The sequence below is a fragment of the Tinamus guttatus genome, unplaced genomic scaffold (assembly GCF_059628265.1).
Source record: "Tinamus guttatus ecotype Peru unplaced genomic scaffold, ASM5962826v1 Tinamus_guttatus_pri_ptg000171l, whole genome shotgun sequence".
Taxonomy (NCBI): Eukaryota; Metazoa; Chordata; class Aves; order Tinamiformes; family Tinamidae; genus Tinamus; species Tinamus guttatus.
Window position 1 is genome coordinate 267,347 of NW_028288705.1, and position 27,780 is coordinate 295,126.

General features: G+C 44.7%; 1 protein-coding gene across 2 annotated transcripts in view; it reads left to right on the plus strand.

The window, feature by feature from the left end:
- SRGAP1 (SLIT-ROBO Rho GTPase activating protein 1) overlaps positions 1–27,780 on the plus strand; it is a 128,986-nt gene that overhangs the window by 39,644 nt on the left and 61,562 nt on the right. For both annotated transcript variants that reach the window (XM_088522928.1, XM_088522927.1), the window contains exons 2-3: positions 19,947–20,142; positions 21,808–21,970. In XM_088522928.1, the coding sequence (XP_088379054.1) occupies positions 19,947–20,142; positions 21,808–21,970 (359 nt within the window). The remainder of the gene's footprint in view (positions 1–19,946; positions 20,143–21,807; positions 21,971–27,780) is intronic.

Genomic DNA, 27,780 nt, shown 5'->3' on the forward strand with positions numbered 1-27,780 from the left:
TCACAAAGTCAGGGAATAGTTGGCCTCGAACAGGACGTCTGGGTCCAACTAGATCAGCTTATGCAAGGTCATGCCCAGTCAGGTTTTGGACACCTCCAAGGATGAAGGCTCAGCTGTCTCTCTAGTCAACCTGTTCAAGTGCTCAGCCACCCTCACAGTGAAAAAGTGTTTTCTTGTGTTCAAGGAGTTTTCTGTGTTTCAGCTTGTGCCCATTGCCTTTTACCCTGTCACTGGGCACCCCTGAGAAGAGTTTGATCCTGTCTTCTTTACACCCTCCCATCACTTGTGTATAAGCACTAAGAAGATCCACCTTGAGCCTTCTCTTCTTCAGGCTAATCAGGCGCAATTCTCTCAGCATCTCCTCATATGAGAGACGCGCCGATCCCGATCACCCTGGTGTCCCTCCCTGGGTTCGTTCCCGCAGGCCTGTCGCTCTGTTGTACCGGAGGCCCAGAGCGGACCCAGCTCTGCAGCGCTGGCCTCCCCTGCAGCCCCGCTCCGGAGCAGCCGGGGGACCCTCTCGCCATGAGGGCACAGCGCTGTCTCGTGTTGCATTTTTCCATTAGCTGCTCGTCATCCTAAATGTATGATAACCTGTTAAGGCCTGTGTGCCCAACTTCATTAAGGTCAGGTGAATGAATGACGATACTCCGATCCTCTCAACACCTTTCATCCTTGCAACACCCTTCCTCTCCTATGGCAGCATATGTGGTGCATATGGCAACACCATACTTCCCTCAGCGGGTGATGGCAACAAGAGGAGAGACACTGTTGTCTCCTCCTTCCTCCCTGCCAGCATGAAGGCAGGAAGCAATGGGGTGTGTAAGTTTTTCTCCCACTCTCTCTCCATGCTCAACAACCCAGGAGAGCCAAGCAGGAGAAAATGAGGGAGAAGGAGGCATTTCTGAAGGTGAGAGGGGAACAGTGTGATGCACTGACAGGAGGCAGATGAGTCTTGGCCCCCCTGATAGCGTGTGACAGGAGAGGCAGAAACGGACTGAGAGGCAGCTTTGGGAAAGAAAGACAGGCCTGTCTTTGGAGCACAGGAAACAGAGGACCAAGGGGTAGAAGGAATAACTGTGAGTGGGAGCTGTGGTGTCCCATCACGTGTTGTGGGCTCCATGACACTCACTGCTTTGAGTACCAGCAGCCAACGCAAGGTGAGGACACTTCCCTGGGAACAGCAGTGCTTAGGGGAAACAGCAAAAAAGGGTAGAAGGGAAAATGTTTCTCATTCTCTTGGAGCACTTCACAGGTGACTAGCTCCCCTCCTCTCTTCTATAGCATTGATTCCTTGAGGGGTGTCAAACATGGCAGCAGAAAAAACAGGTTGAAATCACACATGTTCACCTGGGCAACTCCGATGCCTTGGAAACTGGTTAGAGTGGAAGCTGGTGGTGTGTCCTTAGGATTAATGATGATGAGGAAAAGATGAGACAGAGCAGCTGAGGTTTGCAAAGAGGCAATTCTGGGAAGATTATCTTCCCATTAGAGCTCACTCTGCCATGGTTATGGGCTTGTGATTAGTGTGTTTTTTAGCTATCATCTTACACCTGGAAAGGATTAATGCAGGATTCAGCTCCTTGTAGAATCCCTCCGGTGTATTTGTTTGGTGGAAGTTATCAATTGCACTTGATATGACATTTATAATAATTATAGTTCCTTCCTCCTGAGACAAATCCTTGCTTTGTTCTTGTGACTGGTTTTGCTATAGCATTTCCTCTCTGATGCACTTGCTTTATAGTTCTAAGTCCCTTTGAACAAGGAGATTTTTGTTTTTGTTTATTATTTAATTGCCGTAACTCACTCCTTCCTAACTAATAAGCTTCTGGGAGTTCATAGGACTTTTTCGTGTCAGCATTCCAACATCTGAACTTAAAGTTTCTTCCTCTAGTCCATAATGTTGCTGAGTATCTTCTGCGAAACTCTCGGATCTGCAGTTGTCTTGGGGCATGAGCATACATCGCAGGCCCTCTTTGTAGCGCAGAGGAGGTTGAGTTGAGGGGAGCGCCCTGACAGCGAGAGGGGAGCGCGGCTGCTGCAGCCCCCAGGCTGCAGAGGGGAGCGGGGTGTCTCTGTGGAGCCTGGGACTTGCCGCCAGCTGGCGGCCTGGCCGAGCTCCTGCCTGGCCACTCTGGCCCTTGCGCGCGCTGGTGCATGGGCTGAGCGTGGCGCGTGGCTCCTGCACGCGAGGGACAAGCCGGGCAGTGCCCTCGAAGGGAGTCCTCCCTCGCTGGGACTGACAGTTCCGAGGGCCGGGTCCCTTCAGGAGGCTCTTCTTCCTCCCCAGTAAAAATAACCTGATCTACAGGATAACGTATTCCCTTGTCCTCACCAGTGAATAACATCCTGACATCTCCATGCCTCTGGCTTAATGTACCTGGGAAGAACCAGTTATATGAAATGCCATTTCCTCCCTGGCTTCCTCTGTGATGCAGTTTCTTTGCATTCCTGCGAACTCTCAGCATTGCTCTATCAATCCCTCAGCACAAGTCTTGTGCCCCTTGAAAGTGAGTAACTTGCACAAAGGTAAGGGAGGAGATACTCTTTATTTTACCTCCTCTGAATTCCTGCTGGAGGCCTCCTGTCTTGGTTCGCTAAGCAAAGGATTAGGGTCCTGACCTTCGCTGCCGTGGTGGGCATCTGAGATGTGTACATCTAACACCTGCTCTCCTGAATCATGGCATCCTATGGATTCCTCCTCTATGCCACTGAAAATCCATTAGTGAGGTGGATGTGTTCAATGACAGTCTGATACACAGAATCAAAAGAAAATTCTTTCTCAGGAAACAGGGTGAAATAGGTGGTTGTGTGCGCTGCAGGCTTTGGGCAACAGAGTCCTTCATCCTTCTTGATAATGCTCTACACGCTCATTTTTACTCCAGTGCAATACCCATTGCACTTTGTGGCTAATAATAATAGAAATTACCCCAGTGCAGTAGAATTTGAACTAGAAGAGAGTGAGCCCTTGGCACTAGCACCATTCCTCCTACCACGGAGTTGGTGTGTCACTTTTATAGAAGTGTATCCTAAAAAGTACTTCACTGGATTGCTTAGAGCCCAGTTGACGGATAAGACAGCACCTTTGCCAGGCAGTGCAGGAAATAACATCCCATCTGATCAGATGACAAATGCATCACACAGGGCAAGGGCAGGTTTTCTCTACCCTTTTTTCCTAAAGCACGTTACCACTTGTATAAGCTACTGCAGTGGGTTTTTGTCTGTGTGCCCCTGCTGCTGTGTGCAGCAGCTGCTCCTCACAGGGAATCTGGGGGGGGGTGTTTACTGTCCTATCGTGAACAACTCCCAGCACCAAGGCAGGGGAGAGGGCTCCGTTTGCAGCTAGCCAGACCTTCACATCTTCCTGATCTGTTTGCCAATGCAAAAGTGGATTAGCCAAGGACTAATGTTTTATAGTCATTAAACATTTTTTGGAAAAGGTTTCATTCATACCACCTGGATGATGCTCATTCTAATTTCACTTCGGTGCAGAAATGGGGCCCCAGGGCAGTATATTTTGCCTATTTTACAGTAGGTCTTTCTTGCTTTTTCAGAAAAACTGCAGATGTGCTCTGAGACTTTCAAATACTTAAAACATCAAATCTATGTAGTATTATATTGGAGTATGTTCCTTGGTCTGGAGACCAGTTTGTCCTGCTGAACTCAGCGCTGGGAGACTGCTGTGTAGATTCCTTCCATCAGCAGTGGAAAGGCGAGTTGCTCCTCAGGGAGCACATCAGAGCACATGAAGTTCTGCTGCTGCTCTGCAAAACTGGCCAAAAGAATCTTATGTCCTGGTGAAGGGTGGTAGTGTGGGAGACAAGCTTTCCTGGGCCAACCAGGTAGCGTACCTCTGTCTAAGAGAACTGACGTGGACAGATCAGCCTGATACAGAGCGACTCTCTCAGTCCACCTGAGATGTTCCTGCCTTCTCTTCCAGGAGCTGGACCCAGACAACACCTTGGGTGACCGAGCTCTGGAACAGGCTGCCCAGAGAGGTTGTGGAGTCTCCTTCTCTGGAGATCTTCCAAACCCGCCTGGATGCCACCCTGTGCCACCTGCTCTAGGTGTCCCTGCTGGAGCAGGGGGGTTGGACTAGATGATCTCCAGAGGTCCCTTCCAGCGTCAACCATCCTGTGGTTCTGGGATTCTCTTCCCGCTGGCACTGGCAGGGCGGGGACTGCAACGTGCCTGTTCAGAGAGCTGATCTGAAGGATAATCTTTTTGGCTGGATTGATTTATAGCTAAATCAGTGGTCTGAACAGGCATAACACACATGTTAGCACAGGTGTGTTTTGTTAATCCCGTTTAGGTCAGTTTAAGTTGCCTCTTTCTGCAGTTTGCAAAGTCAGACAGATTGCCATTTAGCCACAGGTGTAATGACAGGCTTCAGGTTCCTCATAGCTTATAGCAGTTGGGTTTTATAATATTATGAATAACTCTGGGTTTTGCTGCTACATATGGTAGATAGGACAGCTGCTGCGTTTTCTTTCTACTGTATGTTTTTTTTCTCTTTCTCAGAGCATTTTTTAAGCCTTGGTTTCAGAAGGAAAAGCCAGGCTCATCTTCCCCAGCATTGCTCTTTTTGGCTCAGAGCTTTGTTTTGCTTCCCTGCTGCTCTCTGAGTTGAACTGGATTTTTAACTATGGTCAGTGGTACGTGGTAAAGAAAACATGGCCAAATGCAGTCCTAAGAAGCCGAAATTTTGCCTTTGCTCCCTGTGACCACTCACAGACAACATTATCAAAAGGTAATGCTTTTTCATAGCTTAAAAGAGCTACTTTTTTAAGCAACATAAAAGCAGGTCATGGCCTGCTTTAGGTTTCTTTTTAACAGTCCAAATTTTGTACTGAAAAGCCCAACCATTTATTTAAAAAAAACCCAGCAAAACAGCCCACCTTTTCCTTAATAAAAAATTGCAGATTCAAAAAAAATGACTAGGGTAAATAAATTGCATGACAGCAGTCACAGAAGCATTTAAAGCAACATGGCCTTCAGTCACACACAGGTTTCATGAAAGCTGAGGATAAAATTCCTGTTTCCGAGATGTTGTATTTGGCCTTGGCCATACGGCCTCTGCCTAGTCCGCATCTGTGTCGTGCACTTAATGCAGCACAAAAAACCCTATGTTTTTCTGTACGTGCAGCATTTTCCCAGCTGTAGTTTGAGGTTTATATGTTCGTGGCTGATAGAAAGCTCACCATTATGTAACACACACGAGCAAGCGTGACTGTCCATTAGTTCATGTAATCAATACAGCTGTTGCTGTGAGCTATAAATGACTTCCTTGACCGGGCCTTAACAAAACATGTCTCCTATTGAAAAGCATGCAATATTCTGGCTTGCTTTATTCAGAAAAGATACGGCCTTGAGTTGACCTCACCTTTACTCTATTCTTTCTTAACTAGCACACCAGTATTTAGATGTTTACAGCTTTAGTAAGGAGTGCCCTTAGCATTGCAGACCTTGTTCTGCATTTCTGCTGAAGACTTTATGTATTGAAGGATAAAAATTTTCTTACGAGTTCATCAAGTAGGGTTTCTATCCTCTTCTACTGCTCCAAAATATTTCTCATGTAAGTTTCTTGCAATGGAGCAAGTCATTCCACTCCTACTGATTTATTTTTTGAAAGCCCCAAAACATATGGGAATACAGAGTGAGCATATGCGTGCTAAGTAAAACATATTGGTAAATAGAGAGGAAGCGCCCTGCAAATCAGCTTTTTGCATGTCTGTCTAGTGTCAGCGTAAATACGTAATGAAAGGATTTCTTTTGCCCCCAAGCACTTAAGGTGCTTGCAGCGTCTCTTTCCCTGCATCCAGAGAGGATCCGCTAAGCTCTTGAATGGGGGCTGCTGAGGTGGCCGCAGTTGTTCAGTGTTTTTTGCTATTTGTTTATTTGGAGACTTAAATTCTAAAATTTCTACCTAAAGCATGCTGGTCAATGTCATGCTTAAAAATCTGAATGCCTCTCCTGCAGGGAGTGGGAATGACTTCTGTTTATACCTCGATTGTAAGCATTAGTAAATCAAAACACTGGAACTTTGCTGAACAGAGAAGTTTTAATTAAAATAATTAGGTGCTTTAGAAGCAGATATTTGTTGCCTTTTCTTGAACTGAAAAGCTTAGGGGCTTTTTGTTTTGCTTAGGTGGACTTGTTTTGTTTAAATTATCTCTGTCTGCTCTGCCCACGGCACCATATAGGCTGCGCTGTGCCCCGAGCGCGTCTCCTCCTGCCCTGCACCCTGCTCCAGCCTGCCCTGCCGTATCTGTGCTGCGTGCCCCACGGACCAGGGAGGCTGCAGCGGAGCAGGCCGGGCCCGTGGGCCAGGGAGGCTGCAGTGGAGCAGGCCGGGCCCGTGGGCCAGGGAGGCTGCAGCGGAGCAGGCCGGCCCCACGGACCAGGGAGGCTGCAGCGGAGCAGGCCAGGCCCATGGGCCAGGGAGGCTGCTGCAGAGCAGCCCGGCCCCACGGACCAGGGAGGCTGCAGCGGAGCAGGCCGGGCTGCCCCACACAGCTCGGGGCCGGGGTGCCCCGGGACCTCTCCGAGGCCTGGGCACAGCTCAGGCAGGCGGCCTGCCTGAGGGAGAGGAGGGATGTTCCTGAGAGAGTGAAGGGCTCTCCAGGTTCAAAATGGAAATGACCTAACCTAAAATTGGTAGTTGATATGTTTCTATCAAAATACAATGTTTATACATAGCTTTAATCATTTATTCAGCTTTTTAGGAACAAATAATTATTTGAAAGAGTAAACAGTTGCAGATGTAATTCTTACTCAAGGGACATGATGTAGGTCTTCAATCATTTGTTTACTCATGTTGCTTCAGTCGGAAACTCTACCGTTCTGGGTGGCTGTACACCCACTCCGAGCAGCTCCAGCAGCTAAACAGGCTCGAGTGAGAAATGCCTGTAGGTCTGCTAGAAAATGTTTCCAAACAAGCTGGCCTGCGGCCAGGTCTTTGTATCTGATTTACTGGCGTGGCTGCTTTGATACTTGCTTATCTTCAGGATGTAAAATGGCTTAAAAAGGGGGTCAGTATAGAGGGAATTTTAAAGAGTGGGAATTAAATGGCTTTCAAAAACTAGGCACATTTGGGCACCAAAACAGAGCTCTGCGGCCTGTCGTGTCAGCCACCTGCCAGGCTCCTACCCGCCGCTCCGGCCGCAGCAATTCCATGAATCCCGCCTTAGGAGAAGAAACCTCGGGTTGCATCTCCTCAGGAAGTTTCCGTTATGTTAACAAATACTCATGTTTCAGCAAATATACTTCTGTCTGGGGACAGGAAGAGGACCTCCCGTTACTGGTGATCTTAGCTGGCTCCCGTGCAGCGGCCTGGGGATGTTACGGAGTCACATATCAAGCCATTTGTTTTCTGATGGATCAAAACCAATGCTAAATTGGGATGAAATTGGGTTTTACAGACAAGGAATGAATTTTTATCCGATAGAGCATGAGTGAATCGACTTGTAGGACTCACGCATTATCTGAGGGCTCACGCATTATCTGTAGGACTCACGCATTATCTACTCACAATCTTTGCTTTACATTATAGGAAGAAAGAGAAGCTCTATTTTTTTTTTATCCTATCAGAATTTTGTTCCTTCGAAATAGATACAAAATAGATACAAAATTGTTCAAAATAGAACAAGTGATATTCAAAGCCCTTTCAGCATGTCCCATTTATCTTATGCTACTTCCCCATGACTTGAATTGCAAGAAAATATATGTGAAAAATAAATGAAAAAAAAATATCTTAGAGCTTCTGGATAGGACTACTTTGTCTAAGACTTTATTGTTTAAAATTTATATGTTTTACCAATATCATACAGTTTTCAGGCTCAAACTTAACAGTTTATACATATGAAAATTCAGGGGCTCAGATACAGTTTAATTTACCTACAGAAATGGCCTAGAAGATCAGTTTCCCTGCCCATTGCAACCTGCAGTATTTGGATTTCCTTCACCTCCTTCACCGCTGCAAGGGTTTTGCTACCAAAACAGGCACCTCCAAGTTGAACCACCTAATAACGTAGGCAATAATACATTTTTTACTTTCTTTTATACGCCACTGAACTAAGTAGCACATGAAGGATTCTTCCCTTGGTCTTTTACTGAAAATGTCCTAAGTGGAAAACATCTGTTCGCAACAGCTGTTCTTGATGCCTCTACTTCCATAGTGCAGTCATTAGGACTCTGCTGGAAACCATAACCATCCATATGCCTCTTGAAAAGAGACAATTTGCACAATAGACTTAAACTAGTGAGTTATTGCTGGAAGAGAATGCAGATAGTGAGTCCTACAAATCATCAGCTTCAGATTTTGCTGGCTCTGATGTTTTCATCTCCTTAAAATGATGTGGGTGAATGTTTTAATTTCCAACAGATTGAAGATTGTTTTCAGGAGTGGGAATACGCAGATGAATTTTACCCCAAGATTGGCAGACACCCGTATTCACAGTCACTGTTCTTCATCTTACTGTTGGGTGGGTGAGCAGGGGTTACACACAAACAGTGTCCAAGAGTGCAGCCTGGTTTTTTCTTTCTATCCCCATTAGCGGGAACCTCAGGGGGCCCTTCTTCTCATCCTACTGTAGCAACTGAGGCTAGATTTAATTAAATGTGGTCCACAATCCAATTTATGCTTCCCCATAGCATGAAGATGGAACAAAGAATCTTCTCTGTGACAGTAAAGGATTTGGGTTTTTCTCCCAGCTGCTGTTAGTGGAAGTTGGAACTCTGAGTAACGGAGTTTGGACTTGTCGGAAAACCTTTCTTTGAGGTAGAAGCTTTGTTTTCTCACTTAGAAATTATATCTTTGAGCAAATCAGAGCAGTGCATAGGCAAATATATTTGAAGCTTGGCAAAATTTATATCATCTTATTAATTCAGTGACATAAAAATACCTGGCTGTGAATAGCAAGAGATTATTTCTTGTTTGATGGTTGTATTTAACCAGCACCTCAATTATGATCTTATGTTGGTACGATTCCCACATGCAAAAGTTTTTGCATCATCATAGTTGTTATTGGGCGTTTTTTAATTAGTGAAAATACCCGTTTTTTCTGCTCCAAGTTTAGCATATGAAACCACGAAATGAGTCTATGCTAGGAGCATGGAGCTTGGCCATATGGGAATCACACGCTTGAAAACCGGCCTGGCAGAGCCCAGCCTTGTCTCAGCTTGGGGCAGGGAGGGCTGAGATCGCGGCCGTTTCGGGGCCGTACCCTGCGTGGGGTCTTGGCCCCGCTTTGCTTACAAGGACACAGGGCAGGACCTTCCGTAGCGCGGAAGATTCGCTCAGGTGAGTGAACAGCGTCGGGCTGGGACAAAGCATTAAAGGCCTCCCAGTGGCACAGCTGTTTGTCTTGGGGAAAAGGATCATCATCATAGTGACAAAAAGGTTGTCATTTCATCACCAGAGAGAGATATCTGTGATTCTTAATCATTAAAACAGAGTTAGATGATTCAAAGATAAAGGAACACTGGTCAAGGTGTGTTAGGCAGGTTGGGTGGGAAGGGCACGTTGGTAAAACCTTGGCACGCAGAGCCCAAATTGTGGTTTCCTTTTCGTCCTTAGCTGGAGTGTGACTTTACCTTGGAATTTAAAAAGCTGTCACTGAAAGTCATGGCTGGGTCAAATGTCTAGTCGTATTTATGGTATGTGGAGGCGTCTGGGTCGAACTAAAAATGCTTTACAGAGTTCTTAAAGATGGTGCATGCGTGAAGAGTCCTTTTAGTGGCACACAGGGAGGACATCTTCTGTAGTTATTAACTCCAGGGTCTTATCACAGTGGTGGTAAGCAAAGAACAAGAAACCGTGAGCAGCACATCTGATCATACAGAGATAGTGACTTTGGTTTGCTTTGCTTTTGTTGTCACCCTGCTGTTATGTGTTGCACTGTCACCAACATAATTCTAATTTTAGCAGCCGGATAACCTGCCGAAGGGTCAGAATAATTTTTGGGGGGGTCAAGATAAGACAAAACCTGCAACACTTAACTTACAGAAAAAACCCCAAGCCAATTTTACTTGTCATCTGTCCATCTAAAGTATTAAGAATGAAGGGGTTTATGGAAGCAGAGCTTAATAAAAACAAATCGTGGTTGCAGCCGTGTGTCGTGGGGGTTCTGCATGGCCTGAGCTGAAGGATCCATGTTTGCTCGGAGGCTGGTGTGATGTGGGGAAAGCGCCAGCGAGGCTTGGTCTCAGCAAGGCACATGTGTGTCAAACATTCTCTACATTGTCATATTGTGTTTTTCAAGAAAATAAACTCTTGTGACCTAGGGGAGTAGGGAGAAGAAAGGGCCTTTATGATTGGCGTTTTAAAGGGTGGAGTTACTTTGAATTATTTCCAGGGTAACTGAGAACTTTGGCTATAGATCTTCTTTTCTAACCTGGTGCTTGGATATTATTGTGTAAAATCATAGCAATTACAAAAATCTGAAATCGGCTTTAGATTTTTTTTCCATCTAAATTTAATTAGAGGAGGAATAAGTTAATAAAAATGCTAAAATAATTGCTAGCTGCTAGAAAGAAAGAGGTGCAAAAAGTGGGCCTAAATCTGTCACGTTGAGATAATTAAAGACTGTCGGGCAAGATACAGAGGTTCTCCAGCACTTCATAATTTCCTGCAAGCTCAGACTGCTGTCTCCTACATGCAAATTAGAAAAAAAAGAAGGACTCCAGCCTCTTCTGTCTTCCTTACAATTTCCTCCTTTTTCCTGCTTCTTACTGGGAAGTTGCTAAAGCTGATATAGCAGTCACCAAATATGTATATAAGGAGGACGGAAAGATTATACTGGAGTACTCCATGGCAAGACTGAGGTTGTGTAATGAAAGTCATTTCAGGAGCAAGTTTATGATGAAGATCCCAAGGTCTATGAATGTGCATACATCCAGCAGCTAAGATTCAGTTCACACATCCTTTGCACTTCCACAGTCATTTTTGCCCTGGCAAAGGCTCAGTGATGGCTTGTGCTATATTGCGTTTTACTACACAGGTAAATAGCTTTATAAACAATGCACTGTGAGTTATGACGCTCCCTAACTGTATGCACGAGTCTATTCAGGCTTTAAAAGAAAGTAATAAGATGCAAAGCAAGCAGAAATCAGTCTAGTAACTGAAAAAAATAACACCAAATGTTATGTATTCAGTAATAATGAGATAGTGGATTCATAAGCAGACAGTTTCTGTGAAAATACGGAGCATTTTTTTTGAAAGTTCCAAGTGTTCATACATGTTATTCATGTAGAGAGAATAAACTACCCAGCAATTTGTCTATGAAGAGCAGCAAAATGGATTAACATCCAAAATTTGGCATCTTATAACCAGATTTAATTTACAAACCACATACAGCAATTTAAGAGCAGTAAGATGCCCCAGTCTGTACAGCAAAGGTGTGTTTGCTTCAGGACATAGAAGATGCCAGGGTGTCCTTCGCCGCCGCTCGCACGGCCGAGTTCCTCCCTCAGTCCCAGCGGCCGGATCCGCGTTCCCGCGTGCCGAGATCCCCGCGTCCCTCGCCTGCCTGGCCCTGCATTTCATAGCCAACACAAAAGCATGCAGGGAGGTGCTTTAGCAGTGTCAGGAGGAGGAAAAGAAGTGTCACAACAGAACTAGGGACTTTGCAGCGATCATGTTATGAGTTGGTAATTACTGCTGGCAGAATTGCCAGACTTACATGATAAGTGTCGGGTGGGAATGGTTCCCTTTAGTTTAATTAGCCTCTTCAAAGAGTAATGCACCCGATAAGCCTGCTGCAACTTAGTATTTCATTGACCAGTGCAGGCTTCTGCAAGGCAGGTAATACTCGCCGTAGCCAACGACTTCTGGTGAGATTTTGAATGAGATTGAAGCTGGTCTATAATGGCACTGGCAAGGGCACCTGAGCTGCACCTCCCTCTCCCTCCCTTGTCCTGCCTATGCTTCTGAAGCATAACTGGCAGAAAACACCTCCTCCAGCCCCTATGGATTAGCGGTTCCGTCTGCAGAAACTCGAGGATGGGGACACGATCTGGAAGGATGGCATGAAGGGCCCAGGAGGGCACCAGGCTGCCTCCTTTGGTAGCACCGGGTCCATTAGATGAGTGTAAGCTGAAGATGAAGGCTTCAATGAACAGTACGGTTGGCATCCCAGCATGGGTAAAGTTAGAGACAGATCTCTCTTGATTGCATGGAAATCAGAATTTAGCTTTAAAGTCTTGTTCTTCTGCTGACATGAATTTGCTGACAAATGTGAGTTTGGCCATCAGTTAGTTCTGTAACTGGTTTAGTGCTCTAGAAATAGAGAGGTTCTTTTGCTCTAGTTTATGAAGAGGTATAGCTGAAATAACATTAAAAGGTAGAATTTACAATTTATGCTGAAGAGCAAGTACAGTGTGTAAGAGGAAAATACAGCATAGAATATAAAACAGCTGGATTCTGTTTGAAGAGTTAGAGAGTTAAAGAAAGAATTTTCCTGTGTGGAAAGCATGCAGAAAGAAGGGTAGATCTCATCTAGTGATTAGAGCAGTCACCGCAGGCTATAATAATCAAATTAAATAATAGATGTATAGAAATCTGTGGCCTGGAATGGGCATGTTTTTTCTTGTAGAATGCTGCAAAGATTTACTCCATGGAGAGTTTTGAGTCATTTTTCTATTCCACTGGTAGGTACCTCTTTGGTAAGGAGAGAAAGATTTGAGTTTGTTGTTTTTTATTATTTTATTTTCTTTTGAGCCCAAACTTTAAGCCTCAAGGGAAATCTTACAGCATCTTGAGCAAGCATAAGAAAAACTTGCAAGGTCTAAACACCTTGGAAGCCTCAAAATAAGTTGTCAAGCAGATCTTGACGGTTTAGATGGTCTAAGTGAGTTTTTAGACACCTACTGTTCTATAACCTGTCTGCTTGGCACACAAAGGTGCCCACACACTCCTTGTCTATCTCTTTTTCTTAATTTCCCCCTGAGGCTACAGGCCTTTGCCATGAATGCCGTGACTGGCATAATTTCTTGTTTGTTTTGTTCTTTTGACATGTGCTTGGGGGCTTGTTTGATGTGGCTTCTTCGCTTTTCTTCTGTGTGCCTGCGGTTTTGCAGAGCTGGTTTGTACATGTGGACATGGGGCACTTGGACTGCAGGAGAGCGCCTGCTCCCACGGCGGGAGGCCGAGAGCGGAGCTTGGCTGCTCCCTGTGGCAGCCCGTGAGCACGAGGAAGGGCCTGTGCGTCGCGCTCCTCTGCCCGCTCACGGCTGCTCTGGCACGAGCCGGGGTTTGGCTGCTGACCACAAGCAAGTTCTGCCTTTCTCCTCTGCGGGGTGGAAGTTTTTGTCCTGCAGGCCCGAGCGGCAGCCAGTGGCCAAGGGCAGGTGCTGCTGTGCGAGGTTCATGAGGCCGCGCGGTGGGAGGAGCGCGGCCCTTGGAGCGCTGCCGCTGCAGCAGCCAAGGGAGCTGCGGCTGTGCATGGCGGGGGGGCCTTAGCCCCAGAACAAGAAGAAGAAAAGCTTCTTCGGCTGCGTATAGAGGCTTTCTTGGCTCTTCCAAACATGTCCTTGCGTTCCAGCAGGAACTGGAAGGTGCCTTAATTCAGTCCCCTTCCCTTCCCCGTCCTTTTGGATCCCAGCCACTGGGAGCCCCCCCGTTTGTGATTGTGGTTGGGGGTGTGTGTGTTGCTGAGGCTGTGGCTGGTGGAATTAGGACTAAAATAATATTACTTAATGTATAAAACTACATCTGCCATTGTACTGAGGAGATAATTCATTCCTTATCTGTTTTCATTGCTTTAGCGGGACGATTAAAGGGACATGTTCCTCATGGTGAAAATGGTTCCTTCTCGTGACTACAGAGAGACTCTTTTTTTGCATAGTGAAGTGCTTGAATTAATTAGATTCACAGTTGTGAAAAGGGAAGAGAGTACATATATCAACTGGGACTTTAGATTCATTGACCTCTTCTGTTCGAATGGCCTTTCATTTGCCAGAAATGATTCTTGTTTCCCTTTCCACTTCTACAGGCTGTTACAGCCTGTAGCCATGGTCTACACAAGGCAGCCTCAACGGTGGCCCAAGGAGAACCCAAACAAACAGGAATCCTGAAATAAATTCTCTGGGAAATGGCATGCAGCCATACAATAAATTCAGAGCGGAGGTGTGCTCTGGGGAGGGTTCACTTTGTCAAGTGGGAGCACGCATAAGCCATATGCTGAATGTCCTGAGTAAAATTCACTAGGAAATAGTAGGTTCACAAAAGGCTCGTCTTCAAAAGCCTGACAGTATCACCTTCAAACTGTGTATATTAGCCACCCTTCGTATGTGCGTATGACTGAGAGTGAACAGGCTAGTGATCTATTTAAAGGCATTTCTCCGGCAGCCTGCGAGATCCTCAGCATCTCCTGCCAGCTGTCCGGCTGTTGGAATTTCCTGGCTATTGAAGTGCCTTTGGTCCTAGAAAATGGCAGGGAGAATCTGGAACAGAGCGTAAGCCAGTCTCCCGGCCAAGCACAAGGCTTCCCTCTTAATTGCCACTGAAACTCGGTGACAGCTTTCTAGTCATGGCTCTGAGAAACAAAAACATGTCCTGTATGATGACCTTGGTAGCTCTGCATTTCCTAGAGGAGTATCGGCACAATGTGAAGCACCAGCACAAGGCTGATACTTCTCATAATCCTTGCCTTTTTGTCTGCTAGGAGACATGAAAACGTTCCAGGAATGTTTGGAATCCCCCGATCCTAGGGGTTACTAAGAGTTAGGATCTAAATTTTCTTTGGGACTAAAACCCTCTCAAGGATGCCCTGCTACTGTTCTGTTGTTGATGATGCTTTTAGTGAGCTGGTGCTAAGCTCTTTCCCGAAGCACAAAATCTAGGTGAAGATCTAGCTGTATAAATGAAGTTACCTGGTTGGTCTTGCACGGGAATGGGGAACACCTTTACTAAATACAGGCAGTGCCGACAACAGCCTGCAGGTCTTGACCAGCCGGCCTGGGCTAGATCAAAGTTCTGCCCATCTCAAGTACAGGTCTAAAGCAAGTTCTTAGGAAGACCTAAGACTAGGATAAATTGGAAAGACCAGTCCCTTGATGGAGCATCCCAACTTCTAGCAACTGATTAAGATGTGAGGCAGTTTCATGCTAAGTAATAGATTTGGGAGTGAAAATCTTACAAGATCATATCTAGGGAAGAGCTATAGACGAATAGTACTCCAGGATCTGTTTATTTTTAAGTGCATGTCAGTTATGCTATGATGATATCTACACTGAATTTAAGATCTCAATCTTTTCTTATGTAAATATAATCTGGATATCATAAATGTAAGAACAATAAGGTCTAGTGACCTTAGTGCTTTTGGTAAGACATTTTTGAATGTTTTAAAAGTAATCTGAATTTTTATTTTTTTTAGGAAATGTGTGCTTAAAGATGTGTAGGTGATATTGCTTTGACTGAAGTTTCGGAGCAAATAAAGACCTGTAAAAACAAATGTGTGTCTATGACAGCCTGTTTGTACCGTCGTATAGTTCGGAGGAGCTACTCGCTTTCATAATTGTTAGCAGGCCCTGGGGCTCTTTGTGCCCTTATGCACTAATACTGCTGGATTAATGTGGCTGCCTCGCTTGTGTATTTTAATCGTTGCTTAAATATAGATGGGGCGAGCGGCGGGAGGGAGGCGGGCAACGCTGCTGCCTGCGCGGGGAGAGGGGCCCGGCTGAGCCGAGCAGGAGAAGGCGCGCGAGGGCCACCAGCTCCAAGGAGCAGCCCCATTGACGGACCCGCCATCCTCAGGGAAACTGCTCCGCAAAGCGTCCAGCGTCCGCGCCTTTGAGAGCCTGGGTCCACAGGGGTTGGGAAGAAACCTGAGAGCTGGCAAGACATGGCACGGGCACGTGCTGTGCGTGAAGACACTGCGACCATGTGTGACCAGGGTCAGGGGCTGCAGAGCTGCAGTGCTGCAATGGGCAGTGCTCCTCATACAGCGCCAGCGCCAGCCACTGGATGGGCCCAAGCATGAATTCGCTTTATGCTGGGCATTTTCGAGGCATCCAGCTGAGGTCGGGAGAGGCTCCCCAGGGAGCTCCAGCAGAGCAGGCGGCGGGTTTGCCCGTTGCTGATGGCGGCCGGGGCGGTGGCCGTGTGTTGCGCAGCGCGTGGCGCACGCAGCGTGCGCGGGCCCAGCTAGGCACCGCGCTGCGGGGCCGCGCGAGGCGGCCTTGTAACACTACCCTGTGCGCAAAGAGCTAACCGTGGCAAGGTTATTTCTGGTTATGATTTAGATGAGGTCAGTAATTCAGCGTCATCTGTTCTGTGCTTAGCTCTCAGAACAGCCATAATCTTGTCTCCTTTTGTTGTTCTTAGTACACTGCCTTAACCTCTTGTCAGAGGGGAAGAAAGAGCTGTTGAAAGATTAGAGGTGGTATCTGGAAGGACATAATTCTTGAAGATGATGTCAATGAGGGCATAAATTTGAAATACTTTTTAATATGGTAATCTTTAGCAATAAAACTTCTACTCAGAGGTGGTTGGTTTAATGGCAGCCACGTTAGCTGCTTCCTGGCTTTGGTCACTGTGCAAAGCTTGGCGAGAGGAGGGCATTTTTCACTGGATGCAAATTCAGCGTATTTAAGCAGCACCGTAAATGGATGGGATTCCCTTTGAACCCGTGCTTGGCTGGAAAAGCTGTGATTACAACTCAAAGTTGCTATACAAGGAATGAGATGATGTTAGTTCACCCATTGTTTAAACATGCCTGTTCCTGGCACATAACATCCCGGCAGTTATTTCACATCAGCCACCCCACAGAGCAGCACAGGAGAATGCCGTTGTCCCTTACGGCTGGTATGGGTTCAGCTTTGTGCTTAAACGGGCCTGCAGCACAGCGCAAGGACAGTCACGCTGCTCGTGCCTGCTGCACCTGCTCTGTGTATCTGCACAGAGTTTGGGCTCCACTAGTTTTTAAACTGGCACCCTCCCAGCCTCTTGGCTATTTATTTCTTAGAATAAAATACAGCAATATTCCACGTAGCTCTTTGTAGCTCTAGGGAAATTGCCTATGTGGATTGATTAAAGAAGATAGATACTGCTGTGCTGATGAAGTTTTCCATAACAGTAAGTAATGGAAAACTTATGCTAATTAAAAGTACTTGGACAGTTATTTGTGATACACAGCCACTCAGGCTGGCTGGCTGTTATGCCAGGATATTAAAAAAAAAAAATCCACAGCTTTCTCTGATCAAAAAGTGAAAATAAAATTTGCTGATCTTATTCATTGCCATCTCCCCAGCCTGCCAATACATGATACTAGAGAAACAAGAGAGAAATTCAAAAGAACAGGAGAGGACGGACTTGATCGTTCAAGGACTTGAATGATCAGGAGAACAACTCTGTTGAAGTCTCCCCTGAAAAGGCTCTGGGTGCTGGTAGGCGGGGATGTCCATCTCCCTTTTCCTGCTTTGGTGGGCAGCCCCCTGGAGCTGGCCCATTCCCTCTCCTTGCTGCAGCTCAGGCAGTACAGACTCACTTGGGCAACCTGTGTCTCGGGCCCCAGCCTCACAGTCCCTGACGTGCCACCTTACCCAGGTGGAGATTTCAGCCACTGGCAGCATTCAGAGATCATGCCCCAATTTTTTGTGTACGCACAAGTTGGAAGGGAACCAGTCCTGTCCACTACAAATCCGCAGCATTAGAAAGCCAACATCATGTCTGATATTGCATCTGTCCTCCCTGGTTGATCAATTGTTTTTTTATCTCTATTCATACATTCCAGTTTCTAAGATCTTTCTCTTTCCTGTTGCTATGGTAAAAACCTGCCTAAAAAGGAAGAATTATAGCAGCAAGATCCACTGACCTACAAAATATTCAGAATGTAGTTGTCTGCAGAGTTTTACTTTTAAAATCACTGGTGGAATATCTGTAATGGGAATGGGAGAGGACCAAAGCAGAGGGAGATTGTACCTGCATTTTTATTTAGTCAAAATTCCTGCTTTCGTGCCGAATAGCTGCTTCTAATCAGTGAATCTGCACAACTGGTTTCCTTAAGCGGGGCTTTTCCGTGATTACAAGTGTTACAAGGAGTGAGCATCCAAGAACCCATTCTTGGGTTTCTCTTTCTGCTAATAACCTTCCAGCTCCAATGTGATTTTCTCTTCTGTGTACATGAATGTCACGGATACAGCGCTGTGTTACAGTGGCTCATCCTTGCTGGAGGCAGGGTTCTTTTCCAAGGAGCTGATCTGAAATGAAATGAAAACCAAACCGTGAATTTTTTGGTTCACCTCCCAGACTATAAAAAGAGGATGGTCTCATTAATGATTAACGCAGCAGCTGGTAGCTCAGAGGAGATCTGGAAGAAAACACTGCAGTGTCTCCCTCCTCCTGTAAAATATATTGCCTTAACAGTTTTCAGTGCTCACCCGAGCTTATTTGTTTAGATGTTTGAATCCCAGCAGACTAAACCTCAGCCTTCATCGCTCCTTCAAGGTGAATAAGGGTGCCTTATTTTCTAGCTGTAGTCTAATGTTTTTGCAATGCTATTACTACTCATTGGTTTGCAGTTCCCCATAATGTGTGTTAGTGGTGGTTTTTAGAACACTTTATTGTTTCAGTCCAGAGAGGCAGCTGAGATTTCCACTCTGTTTACCATCAGCATGGTTACATCATTAAATATCAAGCAAAACTCTACAACATTTTTGCCTTTACATTGGCATCACCTCTGCTTTATTGGCTTGTTCTCCAAAAGTCCTTGTTATAGTGTAACACAGTTTTAAAAATATTTATATATATTCTGATTGTAAACTGCTTATGCTACCATAGCACAGTGCTTGTTGCAGTGTGCATGGGCAGCTAGTAATGCTCCAATGAACCAGTCCCTTAAAAGAACTAGGGAGATCATTTTTAGTCGAAGGGTTCCCACAATGTGAGGTTCTACTTAACACTGAAGAATCAAAAGTGATAAAAAAATCCCCCCCACATAGTAGTTGCACATATGGCAAACAGTATGCAATACAGTGGTAAGCAATCTGGAGGCTTTTCTGTGTGTGATCATTGCGAGTGTATATTCTCTTCTAAATTGACTGTGTTTTATCTTTATAGACATATCATAGTCTCTGGAATCTTGTGCAAATATTTTGGTATCTCTGTATACACATGTGCCTTTTCCTCTAAATTCACTGTAAAGTATTAGTGCAGAGAGGTATAATGTACCAGTTTGCCCTCTGGTAGAGCTGGGGCAGAAGTGGAGTTTACTCTGTGCGCCACGATGGTGGGCGATGCCCGCAGAGGTTATTGCAGAGTTAGTTAGATGCTGTATGTGCTGACACCGACAAGCGTGAGGCACGTGGCAGCGCGACGGCCACAGGCAGCCTGGCCCCAGGAGCGCTCCCTTGGCCTGCCCTTCTCCAGCAGAGAGGAAGGAGCTGCTGCCCTAACAGCTCAAGTGCAAGGAGACATCTCCGAGCCAGATGTTGTCCCAGTGCCATAGGCGAGGAGGAGGATGGGAGAGGAAAGGGGAGGCAGGACCTCTGCTCACGGGAGCCTCGCAGAGTCTTGCGCTCTTCACGTGGCGCTTTGAGAGAGGGACACGGTGAGCGGGGAACGATGCCCTGGCCTGGCATGGGAACAGGTCATGGCTGCTGAGCCCTGGAACAGGCTGCCCAGAGACGTTGTGGAATCTCCTTCTCTGGAGATCTTCCAAACCCGCCTGGATGCCACCCTGTGCCATGTGCTCTAGGTGTCTCTGCTGGAGCAGGGGGGTTGGACCAGATGATCTCTAGAGGTCCCTGCCAACCTCAACCCTTCTGGGGTTCCATGTACTGCAGACCCATGAGCTACTGCCCTTGCTGCCTCCCGCCACTGGACCCAAGATTGGATCCAGCTCGTGCTGTCGCAGAGGCTGAAGTGCTCTGAAGCATTTGTAGTTGTGCCTGATTACACTCAGTCCTCACTTGCTTTTACTGACTTGAGTTGCATGTGTCTTTTTTAGAGATCCGAGCTCAACTCATCGAGCAGCAAAAATGCCTGGAGCAGCAGACTGAAATGAGAGTGCAACTTCTTCAAGATCTACAGGATTTCTTCCGCAAGAAGTCGGAAATAGAGATGGAGTATTCCCGGAACCTGGAAAAACTGGCAGAGAGATTCATGGCCAAAACAAGAAGTACAAAGGACCACCAGCAGTACAAGTAAGAGGCATTGCCCTCCCGTGCACCCACGATAGCCAGTGCTGTGCTGTGCTCTGCTACTGGCGCATCGCTGCTTCTGTATTATCCTTTACCCACCAAGCAGAGTATAAACCACCCCAAAGCACAGCCAGCCTGTAGGGGACATGCAAGGGCCCAGGTGGGCTGCAAGGCTGTACGTGGTCGGCTGCAGTATGACTGACAAAATTTGATTGGGCCTAAACGAAGGCCACTCACCCTTGCAAAAAAAGGCCAGAATTATTGGCAAAAAAAAAAAAAGGTGTTGAGATGGAATTCAGATTAGTTGCTGCATGTGATTGTGTGCTGCTGCTTGATCCCTCTTGTTTCTACAAGTAGAGATGTAGATACTATGTTTGCTAAGAATTGGATGTATCCCTTTCATGGTGTAGGAACTTCTGTGCAAAACAGATGCAGTTGGGTGGTATCTGTCAGAAAGGGTAAACAGCACATTTTTTAAAAATGCTTCAAATGCATTACTTGCTGACATAGTGCTCGTTATTTTTCTGACTTGAACTGATTAATTAACATATTTGCCCAGCGCTGTTATATTTAGGTGTATAAAACAATACTATCTATGTATAAAACTGAAAAATAAGTGCTTTTTCCACTGCGCGTTTAGTGTTCTACTCTAAATTCACTTCTAATTCTACTCTAATTCTAAATGTTGAACTCTCAGTTGTCGAGATGTATGTATTTTTATTTTGCTGTGTGTAAAAGACATAAATAAGTTATAAGAAGTTGTAAGAAGACATAAGATGTCTGTGAATATGGCTTTGCACTTGGAATGGGCCTACAACCCACAAAGTCTGCAAAGAAAATGCAGGACTGGACCACTGTGGAAAAAGTCCCATCCTCCTCTTTGTCCTGTAATTAAAACGTTGGTGCCTTGCAGCACCTAGCATAGAATTTATGAATGCTGATCACAAAATACGTATGCTTGTGACATTTCCTTGTAATTTTATAGCAGTTATGTATAAAAAAAAAACTACAGTGAAACAGCTTTTTGATGGACAAGCACACTTACAATTTTGTTCATGAAGAATTTGAAATGTGTCTGTGGCCCTTATTTATTTCTAATTTCAAAAAAAGAATTAATGTTACTCTCTCAGCAGTGGCCTTTTTAGCTTTTGAATATTTATATATAGTCCATCCGTGAGCTTTGTGGCAGGGCCTTTTCTAAAACTGTCAGCCTAGTTGTAGTGTTCTGAATTCTTGTCCTTTTTCTCCTCTTTTATACCTGCGCCTCATGGGATTTGTAAAATGTGTCTTAAAGCATGAATAGGTGGGCTGTTGAGAAACAGAAGTCCAAATCTAGCATACTCTGTTAACAAGAGTGAGAATATTGATTATGCTGTGACTGCTGGCATGAGCAAAGGCAGGAAGACTTGACTTCTAGTGTGTGTGTGTGTGTGCGTGTGTGTACTGGCAGGCTGTTCATTGGATTTTTGCTGTTGGTTCTGACAGATTTGTCTAAGCCTTTTTTCTTTAATATATAAAACTGAGTAGTTTTATATATTATAGTGTAAACTTTGGGCTCCTACCAAGCTCATTACATAATGAGTTATCTGTAAATGTCAGAGGCTGTTTGTGTTCATTATGTAACTTCTCCATTTCTGCGTGTGATACATATTTGTATCTCCTCCTCAGGAGAGATCAGAATCTCTTATCGCCGGTGAATTGCTGGTACTTACTCCTGAACCAAGTAAGAAGGGAAAGCAAAGACCACGCGACGCTGAGTGATATCTACCTGAACAACGTGATCATGCGCTTCATGCAGATCAGCGAGGACTCCACCAGGATGTTCAAGAAGGTAATGCCTGCCCTCAGACCTCCAGTGGGGCTGGTAATGGGCCTGGGGGAGACCAAACTGTCTTAACTGGTTGCATTTGAAAGGAAGATTCAGAACACGTAGCATAAAAGCTGTTTTAGTACACTTATAAATCCTTCATGACCATTCTCATGGAGCAAACCTTTAGTGCTGAAATGCTTGTGAACCTGCTGAATATGCTGCTGACCTGAACAGTTGAATGGGAAATTTCCAAGAGGCAAGGAAAAAGTCCTGTTATCTCAAAAGGATGTTTGTCTACCCATGCAGAAAAGAAAAAGTTTTAACCTAGGTCTCCCCAAAATAGTAATGTTCTATTAATAATTTATTAAAACAGTAGAAACAGTATTTGGTTATAACTCTGTCACGAGGAAACTCTGATTCAGGCCAAAGTAAAGGTATTCCTTGTAATGAGTTGGTGTGAAGATAGTAGCCATCTACTGTGGTTTTCCTAAAACCATTTTCCTTCTTTCACCATACTGCATATGAATGTGTATTTTTGATAACATAGCTACTGCTATTAGGTCATTTAAACCTTGTCTCTGCACATGATTGTCCTTGTGCATGTCTTTTATGTGTCACACAGCATGGCTGTGTGCCCCGTTGGTTAAGCAGGAGTTCTGAGGGAGCCTTAGTTTGCTATCTACGTAATGTATTTACAGCTGTTGTTGTTACAATGTTCTGAAATAAAAATAGAATATACATGGGGGACCATCAGTCACAGTGAACTGCTCATGGGTAAACATCATATTTATTACGGAAATGAATCCCAAATGTATAAAGGTTAAAGCATATACAGTCTCTGACTAAATGGTGCAAGGGTACCTGGTCAATGCTTTTCAAATAAGGAGCTGATTTCACATCCACCTGACCACAGTCCTAGACAAATACCAATGGGGTAGGGACAAGAATCATCTAGGGAGTGCAGAGGCCCTACTTGGAAGAAAAGAAGTAAAAACATTGATCAAATCTGTTGCTGTGCATGAAAACCTTTGATAGCAATAGAATTTAAATTCATAGTTTCTCAATCTGTAATAATTTGTTCACATTATATATATCCAATGCATAAAGCTGTAGTTCAAAAACAGCTAAACTTACTAATAAGGAAGATTATCGTAGAGGTTGAAAAGATAATGGGAAAGGCTGTTTGAACATGCCCCAGTACAGTCTATGATGTGCTGAGTTCCCAGGCTTGGCTGGGCCAGTAGGGATCTCGCATTATTGAAGCTGACTAGTTTTTCAGCTGGTGAGGGCCTAGCTATCTCAGAAGTCTCTTCTTTTCTGCATATACATTATTGGACTAGCCTATCCCCTTGCAGCACAGTTCAGACTGTTTATATTGGAAGTCTTACTTTGCTTGCACTGTTGCTGAACACACTGGATAAAAATATCTGGATAAACTTTTCCATGGACAAGTATGTCCCCTTCTTTATCCACTCATAATTAATTAATGGGGATTACTGCAGTTTCCATTTCAGAAGGGGAAAAAATGTGGATTATTTTGTCAACACTTTAATAGGGACCACGGTTTCACAGCCTTCTGACAAAGTTGTTTCTTTCTCCTATACGATGTCCAGCAACATGTAGCATTTCAAATGTTCTCCTTCTGGCAAAGCTTCATGAAGAACTTCGTTTTTTTTTTTTTTTTTTTTTTTTTTTTCCTCATTCCTAACTTGGATCTTCCACAGAGGAAAGAAGAAAAGGGAAACAGAGGGAGTACTGCTGTGCCTAACCTGAAGCTCACATTAGTGGAGCCCAGATCCCAGACTTTCCATTAGTTTCCATTTCCATTTGTTAGCTTGTGCTCAGAGTGACACTGTCAGATCAAGCAGCTGTTAATTAGCTTGGAGCAAAGGCAGAGCTAAGCCTGTAGACAGGGATCTATCTGAGCAAGGCCAAATAATAAGAGGGGAAGGGTGGCTGGAAGATGCATGACCCCTTGAAGTAGAGTGTAGGAGCTTTCCAAGCACACAGCATGGATGTGGCAGTGGTCCTTTACCTATATTAATTGTGAGCACTTATTTTTAGGCCTTTAATGTGACACAAATTAATGTTCACTGGAGAATGTTCCTCTTCCCATTGAGCTCCAGCCAACACAATCTTTGCTGTAGTGCTTGCTATAGAGTCCTGGTGGGGTGATCTGCTGCTGCCAGCTCCCAGGTGCAGAATGGATCATGCCCTGATGATGGTGAACCCCGAGTTCTTCCTCTGGGTAAAAAGGAAGCGGGGTATGGAGTGAGATGAACTAGCTGGACAGGGAGAAAAACGAGACCTATGCGGGCAGCGAAGCTGTTAGCAAGCTGTCTTACTTTATTAATGAAGAACATAAGCCCCCTGCATCTCTGTTCAGTCCAAACGGGCAGCTTCAGCCATAATTTCTGTCAGATGTGATGAGCAAGATGCAAAAGTGCATTACGGGCCATCTCCGAACTGCTTAATGGGCATACACCAGGGAATGGAAAGCGATTAGGTGCACAAGTGCATGTGTTATATACTGCAGCTTGTCTGCAGAGAAGGCACACTTGAAGTGGAGAAGGTAACATCCATATTCTCCTCCAGCAAATTTGTATTCCCACTGAAGAAAATTACATAGAATTTGTTAGAGAACTGTAAATATCCAGGAGTTTCAATCACTTTCCCTAGGTTAGGTTTTTAGAAGATTGGATTTGGAATAAAATTCTGTAAGAGAAAAAGTAATCAGTCTCAGTGGGTGTCATCACTATGAAAGTACGTGGGATTTATTCACTGTTCAGAGGTTTGAGATTAAAGAAAATAAATTATATCCAATGATATTTCTACACCAAAGTATTGTTCTTTGCAGCCATTCTGGTTGTACTGCTCTGTAGAATATGTACTCTCTTTTTTAAATGATAACTATCAATAACAGGAACAGTAGTAATACCTAGATTTCAAAAGTAAACACTGACAAGTGCAGCCATAATGATGCAGCCATAATGATGTCTGTGGTCAAGACTATGACATCCATCCGTCCATGCATCCATCCATCCATACCTACATCCATCCATCCATCCATACCTACATACATCTGCACTCCCTCTAGCACTCACAGCATTTCACTTAGGAGCTCTTGGTATTTTTCTAAGTAATTTCCAAACAAGCTTTTCTATATTCAATAACTAGATTATTAAATACATGTCTATCAGTTTTTTAACCTAACAGTTTTAAGCATCACTATTAACCCCTTGTTATAGTCCTGCCTGCGTCTTGCAGCAGCTGCTTCTGCATTTTCAGCAATGCTTCACATCCCTTTCAAGCCTGAGGACGACTGTGGGACGGCCTTGCTGGCTGCGTGGGTCCTGCTGTGAACTCCCTGAAGAAAGGGAGAGCGTTGGGGGGCAGGTTGCCCCACAGTCCCTAGGCAGATGCAGGCAGCAGGAAAGTCGCTCTGAGCTTCTTTGGTTCTTTCCGCACCCTCTTTTTTATTCTCTCCCTTCCTGTGAGATCCCCAGATCTGGGTGTCGAGGCCGACATTCTCCAGAGGACAAGTCTTTCTGTGCCACCCCAAGCCCAGCTCCGGTTGAAGCGTGGCAAGGAAGGGATCAGCTTCCTCGTTTGCTGGCTGTGCTCAGCAGCAGAGGGTGGCTTTGCTCCTTCTGCTGCGCACAGCTCTGCTGTGTGGCAAAGCTCAGAGCCAGGATCCTCTCTGCGGCCCTTCTGAAAAGACGTGTGTGGTTCCCAGCGAGGGGCTGAGGGGAGCCTCGCACGGCTGTGAGGGACCGCGGGCTCTGCACCTTGCGCTTCCTCACCGGGCGCTCGTCCTGACCCATGAAATACCCTCTCATTCTGATTCCTCCTCTCAGATGTGTGTGTATGTGTGTGTGTTTACACATCTGTCTTAACATTTGGATTAATTTTGTTTTGTTGAAATGGCCCTTCTGCATTCTAATTTAAATTTTCTGATGGATCAAGAGATATTGTATTCATGAACCTGATTGTATAGGGTTTGCCTCTCTAGGCCAGTCCACCTACCATTTGGATATTCCTCATTTTTGTAGACCCAGGAGCTCAGATATTCTTTCTCCAGGGGTTAGGAACCTGCTACTGTTTAAATATACTAAATGCAGGACAAAAATAGGATCTAGTTCAAAGATTTTGTGGCATTTGCCTGATATGCCATGTCAGGCCTCAGACTTGCAGACTGGCACTAGCGCGTCTCTTCAGTTGCTGGCATATAAAAGCAGTACAGATTGCTGATCATGCGTGGCCTCCATGCTGCACAGAAAATTGCAAACATAAAGTAGCAGAGTTCAAACCTTGCATCCTTGCCTGTTTCTTCAGGCAGATGGGGTAGATGGCCTCATGGGGACAATTAAAGAATAAAGCAATAAGGAAAAATGTCAAGCAGAAGGGAAAAGTAGCATGCAGAACATTTCATGCAGTGATTCTGGCTACCCCAGCATTAATAATCAACTACATAAACACATACCCACAAAATCCTTAGGCAGATTTGTATATTTATAATTTATAAAAACGTATTTTCTTTGGACAGAAACCCTAATGAGGCAAAATGAACATATCTTCCAGTGTTTACGGTAAAAGACGCTGGAGAAGCCAAGCACAATAAATATTTTAGTTCCATAATCTGGCTATTAACAGTGAATGTGACTGCCTGCCAAATCTGTTTTAAAATGATAAAGATTGGAGAATATATAGGGATTTCTTTCATTATTTTCTTAAGCCATTTAGGTTAAAAAGGTAGCAAACTGTTTGTTGGTATAAGCTGACAAATCTGGTACAAAATTTTACTGTAGGTTAGTTATGTCAGTGGGTTTTTTTAGAAAAGAAACTTAAATACAACTCCCCCCAGGGACAAACAGCAGACTCATTTAAAAGAATTAGTCATAGATTTTTTTCCTAAATAATATAACTGATAGTAGCTTTGTGTGTGCTTAATAGACACTGAAGTGTTCCAGGAAGAACTTAACTGACTCTGTTTTTCAGTTAAAAAAGACAAATCAGAAAGGTTTGATGCCCAATTATGGTCTAAGTAAAATAGATGGAAAAAATCCTACAAACGTTAGTGAAGGCTGTTGAAGTTGAGTAAAATTTTAAGTTTCTCGGATGTTAATCTGTAAATATAAATCTAGATAACATCAATTGGACTGCTGATATGTTGAAAGCTGAGCACGTACCAAAAAGCTGTTACTAGGTACACTTATTGGTGTCCGTTGCACAGGCGTGACCTACCATTAATTTAGGGGAAATAAATTTGCAACTTTTATGTTTATTGAGGCATTTTTTTCAAGCTGTCTCTTAATGCTTTGAACTAAATGAAAAACCAATATCGTATTTTTAGCAAAGGTTTACATATACTCTGACCCATTTTTTGCTGTGGTCCTATTTCTTTAGATTAATAGGGTAATAATAATTTCTCCAGGAAGCAGTAAATAAAGAAGCGTCTCTGTGATTGTTTCCAAGGTTTTAATGGCCTGAACAGAGCTATTAACTTAGCTCCAGGGCAGTAGGTGCTGGATCTTTTTGCTGTTGTTGGGCAACCCTGAGGAAAGGCTTCTAGCAAGGCACTGCATTCAAACATGCTGAATGGCTGCAGGGCGTAGGTAGCATAAACAAGATATAGGGAGAGCCATTAACCACTGAAAATAAGTGCATTTCTTGTTGGGTGCTCAGACAGGATATAGATTACACACTAAAAGCTGTACTGCTTGCCACTGGAGTCGGTATTTCTTGATCTTAAATGCTAATGTAAAAGGTGTTGGTTCTTGAAAGTAAATCCATTTTGTATTGCTCTCTAAGCTTAACCAAATTTCCTGATT